The sequence below is a fragment of the Solanum pennellii genome, chromosome 8, assembly GCF_001406875.1.
Source record: "Solanum pennellii chromosome 8, SPENNV200".
In the NCBI taxonomy this organism is placed as follows: domain Eukaryota; kingdom Viridiplantae; phylum Streptophyta; class Magnoliopsida; order Solanales; family Solanaceae; genus Solanum; species Solanum pennellii.
Window position 1 is genome coordinate 7,181,391 of NC_028644.1, and position 9,372 is coordinate 7,190,762.

The following is a 9,372-nucleotide window of genomic DNA, read 5'->3' on the forward strand; positions in this document are numbered from 1 at the left end:
AAGAGATGGGAAGACGTTAGAACAAAGAACAGTGTCAACACACTGGAGGAAGGTGAGTATCCAACTATGGGTGAAATAGGCCAGGGTAGTAAAGATAGCAGGGGTGGTAATAGTACGCAAGTCCCATAGCAAAACACTGGATGAATATAATAGCATGGAATGTGAGAGGACTCAATAAAGTGTATAAACACAAGGAGCTTAAGGTGTTTTTACAAGAAAATAAAGTAAGAGTAATAGCTATTACAGAAAGTAGAGTTAAAGAGAATAATGCAGCTCAAGTTATGATGAAGATAGCAAGGAATTGGATATGGCACAACAATTATGTTGAGGATCCTGGGGCGGTATTTGGATACTATGGAATCCAAAGGTGATGGAGTTTTAATTAAGGGGCACAAAAGATTCATGGAACCGTAAAGGTGAATGGTAGTGCCATGATATTTGATCTAAGCATGGTTTATAGCCTACATATATGTATAGATAGGAAGGAAATGTGGTACGAGTTGACCCAATTCACCATGAGGTGCAGACAACCTCGGTTAGTTATGGGGGACTTCAATTCTATTTTGCATATTTGTTAGACAATTGACATTTTTTCAGCTTATTATTATTTTTACTTTTTTTACTTATTTCAATTTAGTGCTTCCTATTTTCTAGTTAGACGTAGTCAACTTTAGTTGCTCAACTTTCTGAAGTTAGTGGCCCCCTTTTATGGTAGTTAGTGACACATGTTCTTATTTTAGTTTTAATGTTTATGTTTTTTCTTTGTATAAATTCAGACTTTCTGCAGATTAATATACACAAGGAATTTCATAAGTTCACTCTATTTTTATTTTTTCAAATCAGTTTTTAGAGTATTTTTGTTCTAACAGTGGCATCAGAGCCTCTAGTTGATCTTACAGGACAAAAAAAAGTTTTAACCTACAACACAAATGGCATCCAACAACCTACTTCTAAATCCACCATTCACTTTCACTGGTGAAAATTACCAAATCTAGTCTGTGAAGATGCAAGCTTCTTTGGAAGCGTATGAACTTTGGGAAACTGTGACGAAAGAAAAACCACTTGCTGCTCTACCAGCAAATCCTACCTTGGCTCAGATCAAATCCAACAACGAAGAGAAGTCAAAGAAATCTAAAGCCAAGTCGCTTATGCAGAATGCTGTGGCAGATACTGTGTTTTACAGAATCATGGCTTGCAAAACTGCAAAAGAGGCTTGGGATAGGTTGAAAGAAGAATATCAAGGCAGTGATAGAACACGTCAAATGCAAGTGTTGAACCTGAAAAGAGAGTTTGAGTCCTTGAATTTGCAGGAGGATGAAACTATCAGTAAGTATGCTGATCGAATCTCATTAATTGTTAATAACATTAGACTTTTTGGTGAAGAATTTACAAATAAACGAATTGTGGAGAAAGTTCTTGTGACTCTTCCTGAGAGATTTGAATATAATATTTCCTCTCTTGAAGAATCCAAGGACCTGAGCAAACTTTCATTAGGTGAACTAATGAGTGTTCTTCAAGCACAAGAGCAAAGGAGGACTATGAGACGGGAAAAGTTCATTGAAAGAGCTTTATCTGTACAAAAGCAAAAAGGAAAGCAACAATTACACCAAAAGAATAAGGGCAAGCATGATGGAGGAAACAATAGTGGAGATGTGAAGCAGAAGTTCCCTCCTTGCAAACATTGTAAAAGAAATACACATCTGGAGAAGTATTTTTGGTAGAGAGTTGATGGTATATGTGGCAACTGTAAGCAGACGGGACACGTATCGAAGGTCTGCAAATCAAGAGCAAAGGCCTCTGGTGCTTTGCAAGCACAAGTAGCAGAAGCTGACGATGCACATGAAGAGCAACTATTTGCAGTTTCATACTTTTCAATCAGTGAACCCTCTGATTCATGGCTTCTTGACAGTGGTTGCACACATCACTTGTGCAATAATGTTGAACTGTTCAAATTCCTAGATGATACTTACAAATCTAAAGTAAAAGTGGGAAACGGTGAGGCAGTAGAAGTCAAAGGCAGAGGTACAGTGTCTATCTCAACAATATCAGGTATCAAAACTATTTCTGATGTTTTTTACACACCTGATATGAGTCAAAATTTGTTGAGTGTTGGACAAATGCTTGAAAATAATTATTCTCTGCATTTTAAGAATCGTGAATGTGTTGTTTCTGACCCTTCTGGAGTAGAGTTATTTTATGTCAAGATGAGCAACAGAATGTTTTCAATTGATTGGGAGAAAATAACTGAGCAGGCTTACACTATTACTTCACAAACATGTACAAACCTATGGCACAAAAGGTTTGGTCACTTCAATCTGAGAAGCATCGCTGAGATGAAAAAAAAGGAGCTAGTGGAAAATATGACTAAATTTCTTTCTAATGCTCAAGTTTGTGAAACTTGCTAACAGGGAAAGCAAACAAAATTGCCATTTCAAGCAAATCAAGTACGAAGAGCTAACTAGAAACTTCAGCTCATTCATACGGATGTTTGCGGCCCAATGAAAACAGATTCGCTGAGTGGTAACAAATACTTTCTCCTCTTTATTGATGACTACACCAGAATGTGCTGGGTTTATTTCATAAGACTCAAGAGTTAAGTCTTTGATGTTTTAAAACAATTTAAAGTTTTAGTAGAAAATCAATGTAATCTTAGTATTAAGGCTTTAAGGTCTGACAATGGAGGAGAGTACACTTCTTCTCAATTTGTGGAGTTTTGTAATAGCACAAGTATTGAACGCCAATTGACATTACCATACACTTCACAACAAAATGGCGTGTCTGAAAGAAGAACAGGATTATAATGGAGATGGCCAAATGTCTTTTGCTCGAAAGAAAGATCCCAAATCAGTTTTGGGCTGAGGCAGTCAATACCTCTGTATATTTGCTGAACATATTGCCTACAAAGGCCTTGCAGGACATGACTCCATATGAAGCTTGGTGTGGGAACAAACCATCAATACACCATCTCAGAATCTTTGGGTGTATATGTTATTATCGAGTTCTAGAAACAAAAAGAAGTAAGCTGGATAACAAGGCTCATAAAGGCATATTTATGGGCTATAGTTCATCCAAAGGTTACATAATTTTCTGTTTGAAATCAGACAAACTAATTCTCAGCCGAGAAGTGAAGTTTGATGAAGCAGCTGCTTGGGATTGGAAAAATCAGAAGACCTCTTATTCTGATTCATTTTCAATACAGCAGCCTCAACTTTCAGAAGATGAACTAGTGTATGATGTACCAATGAGGGGAACTCGATCCTTAAAAGATGTCTACCAGCGGTGTAACTTGGTTAGCTCTGAACCAACAAGCTATGCAGAAGCACAAGACTCTCAGGCATGGAGGAGAGCTATGCAAGAAGAACTAGACATGATCGAGAAGAATGGAACCTGGCAGCTTGTTGACAAACCTAGAATTCGCAAGGTAATTGGTGTGAAATGGATTTTCAAGACAAAACTCAATCCTGATGGAACAATTTGCAAACATAAGGCTATATTGGTGGTGAAGGGATACGCACAACAATATGGTGTGGATGACCAGGAAACATTTGCTCCTGTAGCAAGGTATGACACAATCAAGCTTATTCTTACATTTGCATCTCATAGTTCTTGGCAGATTTATCAACTTGATGTCAAATCGGCTTTCTTGAATGGTTTGCTTGCTGAAGAGATCTATGTAGAGCAAACTGATGGTTTCTCAACTCCTGGAAAAGAGGATCAAGTTTATCTCTTAACAAAGGCCTTGTATGGCCTAAAACAAGCCCCAAGGGCATGGTATGAGAGGATGGAAAATGATCTCATCCAACTTGGCTTTAGTTGAAGTCAAAGTGAAGCTACTTTGTATTTGAAAGTCAATGCTGCAGGTGAGTCCTTAATTGTCTCAATTTATGTGGATGACATGCGTGTGACAGGAAGCAAAATTGAACTAATCCAAAGGTTCAAGGATGAAATGGAGAAAATCTTTGAAATGACTAATCTTGGAGTCATGAAGTACTCTCTCGACATGGAAGTGTTGCAGTCCAGTGATGGAATTTTCATATGCCAGCAGAAATACATTTCGGATATTTTAAACAGGTTCAAAATGCAAGACTGCAAACCTATGAGTACTCCAATATCTACTGGTGTGAAGCTTGGCAAGGATGAGGATTCCAAAAAAGTGGATGATAGTATGTATAGAAGCTTAATTGACAGTCTTCTATATCTAACCGCAAGCAGGCCTGACATTCTAGTTAGTTTACTCTCTAGGTTCATGCATTCTCCTAGAGACATACACCTCACAGCTGCTAAAAGAGTGTTAAGGTATATTAAACGAACTAGCAAGTTCGGAATTTTTTTCCCAACATGTGCCGAAGTATCTATGAACCTGATCGGGTACTCTGATAGTGATTGGGGTGGTGGAGTTGATAATTCCAGAAGCACATCTGGATATCTTTTCTGTTTGGGGACAAGTTGTTTTAGTTGGAGCTCTAGAAAATAAGAAACTACAGCTCAATCAACAGCAGAAGCTGAGTACATAGCTGCTACATTTGCTGTGAATCAAGTTATCTGGCTAAGGAAGATGATGAAGGACTTAGGCCATGAACAAACAGAAGCTACCAAGATCATGTGTCACAACAGTTCAGCAGTTTCAATCTCAAAAAATCCAGTGTTTCATGGTCGAACTAAACATATCAAGATCAAGTTTCATTTTATTAGAGAAGTCCAACAATCTAATGAAGTGTTGCTTGTTCATTGTTCATCTGAGAACCAGCTAGCTGACATTTTCACCAAGTCTTTGCCAAAGGAAAGGTTTGAAGATTTGAGGCAAAGAATTGGTGTTTGCCGGAGTGTTAGACAATTGACATTTTTTGAGCTTATTATTATTTTTACTGTTTTTTACTTATTTCAATTTAGTGCTTCCTATTTTCTAGCTAGACTTAGTCAACTTTAGTTGCTCAACTTTCTGAAGTTAGTGGCCCCATTATGGCTGTTAGTGGCCCCTTTTATGGTGTTAGTGGCACATGTTCTTATTTTAGTTTTAATGTTTATGTTTTTTCTTTGTATAAATTCAGACTTTCTGCAGATTAATATACACAAGGAATTTCATAAGTTCACTCTATTTTTATTTTTTCAAATCAGTTTCTTGAGTATTTTTGTTCTAACATATTGAGGACAGACTAATGGGCTCACAAGTTCGGGGGCAGAACTCAGGGATTTTAAGTAATGTTTACTAGATACTGGGTTAACAGAATTAAAGACTGTAGGTAGGAACTATACTTGGACAAATGGGCATACCTACAGTTGTATAGATAAAGCTTTGGTGAATGCTATGTGGGCGCAATTTAGAGTGTAATATCCTTGATCCTAGATTTTCACATCACAGTCCTATGTGTGTAACAATAGAAGCAGGGGAGAATAATAGGCATAAACCATTCAGATTCTTTGACTATTTGGCTGATCACCCATATTTCGTGCAGACAATGGAAAACAGCTGGAAACCACAAAAGCAGGCTAACATTATGAATGAGGTTTGGAGGAAAATAAAAACGTTAAAACATCCTACGAGGGGGTTGAGTAATCATGATTTCAAGGGATTGAATCCAGAGTATCTATGATTAGGACTCAAATGAAGGAGCTAGAGGAACAAATGACGTATGTTCAAGATGATAACCAAGTAGAGCAATATCAGATGAAAAAGAGTCTTAAAACACAATTGGAGAAGTGGAGGAATATAGAGGAGAGTGCAACCAAAAAAAAAGCAAGGGTGTTGTGGTTAAAGGATGGTGATTTAAATACCATATATTTCCATGCATGCATGAAGAACAGACAAGCACAAAATATCACAAGATTGACAGATGCAGCTGGAACAGTAATACATGATGTCATAGGTATACAGGAGGAGATATTGAATTCTTATAGAGGCCTATAGGGTACAGCAGCAAATCAACTAACCCCTGTCCAGCCTCATATGGAGCTGGGTCCAGTCTTGAACAGAGAACAATAGTTAACTTCGATTGCCACAGTTACAACAGAAGATGTGTATAATGCTTTGTTGACTATTCAGGATAATAAGGCTCCAAGAGGTAATGGTTTTAATGCTCTATTCTATATGAAAACATGGCCTATAACGGGTAAGGAGATCACTACAGCTGTGTTACAATTCTTTTGATACTGGAATGATGTGTGAATCTATAAACTGTGGTCTTATCACTTTGATTCCAAAGACTAAGCATCCTCAATCTGTGAGAGAGTATAGGCCAATATCACGCTGCACCATTCTTTACAAGATTATTTCCAAGATTTTAACCACAAGAATACAATCTGTGATGGATACACTAACCAAGCAGCATTTGTACCAGGAAGAGTGATAGTGGATGACATTTTACTGTCATGAATTGGCGAAAGGCTTTGGCAGCTAGAAAGGTATATCTCTCAGAAGCATGATGAAGACTGACATGCAGAAGGCATATGATTCTATTGAATGGCCCTTTGTTGAGCAAATTATGAGATTATTAAAATTATCCAACTAAGTTTATTAATTGGATTATGTCTTGTCTCTCTTATTCCATATTATTCAATGGTGGGCAAAGAAAGGATTGAGGCAAGGGGATCCTGTATCTCCATATCTGTTTGTGCTGAGTATGGAGTATCCTAGTAGACTAATGAAGAATTTGAAAGGGATCAGAGATTTAAAATATCATCCCAAATGCTCAAAGGTGAACATAGTCCAGTTGGGATTTGCTGATGATCTCTTACTATTTAGCAGGGGTGATGCCAAATCAGTCGAAGTATTATTTGATACATTCCAGGAATTTTCAAAGGCTTCAAGACTGATAGCAAATGCAAACAAAAGTTCCATATACTTTGGAGCGGTAAGAAGTATTGAACAGGATCAAATAGTGACTTACACATGTATCACTAGAGGGGAGATGCCTTTTAGATATCTTGAGGTACCTCCTAGTACTAATAGACTATCCATTGCTTAATGTGAGACATTGTTGGAAAAGATGCTAGGTCGGATTTCTTCATGGACAACAAAGTTTCTATCTTATGCTGGTATACCTCAATTGATAAGGAGTGTGCTGATATCAATCATATTATATTATAAGTGGGAAGCTTCAAGATGTAAAGTTGAATTACCATTTTATCTCTATACTAAATAAAAATATTATATTCATATTTGATTATTTTATTTTTAAAAAATATTGAGCAGTAAACTTTTTTTACTATTAATGAATTGAGAATATTTGAAGAGTTAATAATCTAAATGTTAAAGAAAATGAAGACACAAATGTTAGTTAATGAGAGCAAATATGTAGAGATTTAAGTTGCACATTAACTAAAATATAGAAGCAATTACATTTACATTGCTAGAATCTTAAAAATTGTAGATTTCAATACAATGAATCTCATAATTAATATATTAATACATGTTATTTTCAATGATAAATACATGAAAAGAAGCTAAAGGAACTAATTAATCATTTAAAGTCAAAGTATTATATAAAGCCAAGAATAATTTTCATTTTCCTCAAGTCCCCTGTCCATTTTTATGGGCTCTAAAGAAGAGTATATCATTTTTCTGAGCAGTTTTTTCTCAATCAATGTCAAAGTTAAAGGCTATTAAAATACGCTATGAACGTTGTTGGATTTGTGCAAGAATTTCAGCTATGGATGTTGTTGAATTCGTCAAAGAAATTTCTTAGTGAAGAATACACTCATGACACTTATTATTTAATTTCCTTGCTAGGGCTTAATATGTGCAACACACAGACATTAATTTCTATATGTTACTGATTTTACACATATTTCATTAACGTAGCACATAACATTTTACTTATTCATTTAAATATTGTAGTTGTATAGTTTTTTGGATTTTGAATCTTAGAAACAAAAACACCATATAGGATGCTTATCAATTTTAAGAACATGTAATTTGTATTTTCTATTTTATAACACATAATATAACTTAAAAATATTGCTAATATACAATCTTCACAAAAATATTTTTATTTATACGCCGCGTACCCAGAAGCTAGTGCAAACATATTGGTCATAAATCTTCATATTACAAAAGAAGATATCACAATTGATAGAACAAATGTGTAAAAAAAGACAGAAGTAACACAGAAAGCATTAATAGCCTGGAGTAGATTGCACTTGGCGATAGACTGGCCAATTATATTGGGGAATAGACATAAATTTGAACTGCCAATTGTGCAGTACTCAACCGGAGTCTATTCATCACATATCCTATGGGTGCAATTACATTGGACAAGTATATTCAAATGGATGCAGATTCAAGATCATGTATGGATTGGGATGGAGAACTAAAATGGGCAGAGAAGTAGTAGGGCTGAGGTTTACAGTATATTTCATCTGGAAGGAGAGGAACCAACGTGTATTTCAACAGAAGAGAAGGAGTTGTGATGATGACATATTGAAACACATTGCTCAAGAGGTCTACTTTAGGGCAATCTGAAACCACAAAATAGACTATATATTCAAATGTTTAAGAGGTTATCCATAGTCAAGAGTGATAGGGTGTTAGATGCAACAATAATCAGGTGTTAGGTATGTCCAGGCCTGTAGGTCTTTTATTGTAACTTGAGCTCTAATTCTTACTTGGGAATAAAATACTTTATTTACCAAAGGGAAAAGACTCATTTATGCCATTGAACTTTCATAAAAGATTCATTTATGTCATCAGTTAAATGTTTGGTTTATTTATGTCATTATCGTTAAAAAAAAAGCTCATTCGTGTCATTATTTTTTAACAATGGTTTTGCAAAACCATTTTTGCCACGTGACTCACGTCATCAATTTTTTTAATTAAAAAAATCATAATTTTGAAAAAAAAAATTAAATTTTTTTTTTAATTAATTAAATTGATGACGTGACCGATTTATAATAGGCCACGTCATCAATTTTTTAAATAAAAAAATAAAAATTCTGAATATAAATTGAATTTATTTTTTTTGATTTTTTTTTATTAAAATTTTTTTGATGACGTAGCCGAATTATAATTGGTCACGTGTCGAAAATGATTTTGCAAAACCACCGTTAAAAAATAATGGCATGAATGAATTTCTTCTTTATCGGTAATGACATAAATGATTCAACATTTAACTAATGGCATAAGCCTTTTCTGAAAGTTCAATAAGATATTTGAGCCTTTTCCCTTTACCAAAAAAAAAAAAAAAAGTGAAACATTGCTTTGTGAAGAAAGAACAAAGTAAATTAGGATGGAAGGACTTTGTTCACCTCAAATCCTCAATGCTGCATTTGTTTTATTGATTATTGGTCTTGTCAAAAACTTCTTTTGATCGTCTACCTGGTCCTGCCACTTTATACTCATATTTATTCATCTACTTTTGTTCAATGTGCTCAAACAAC

At 35.2% G+C, this 9,372-nt stretch overlaps 1 protein-coding gene across 1 annotated transcript; it reads left to right on the top strand.

Annotated features, from left to right (window-relative positions):
- The first annotated feature begins 1,004 nt into the window (after nt 1–1,004).
- Nucleotides 1,005–1,721, top strand: LOC107027463. Its single transcript, XM_015228626.1, has one exon. The coding sequence runs from the start codon at nt 1,005–1,007 to the stop codon at nt 1,719–1,721; it is 717 nt and encodes a 238-aa protein (XP_015084112.1).
- The last annotated feature ends 7,651 nt before the right edge of the window (nt 1,722–9,372 follow it).

Coding starts and splice junctions, on each gene's coding strand:
- LOC107027463 (XM_015228626.1), top strand. CDS start 1,005: ATGCAAGCTTCTTTGGAAGCGTATGAACTTTGGGAAACTGTGACGAAA.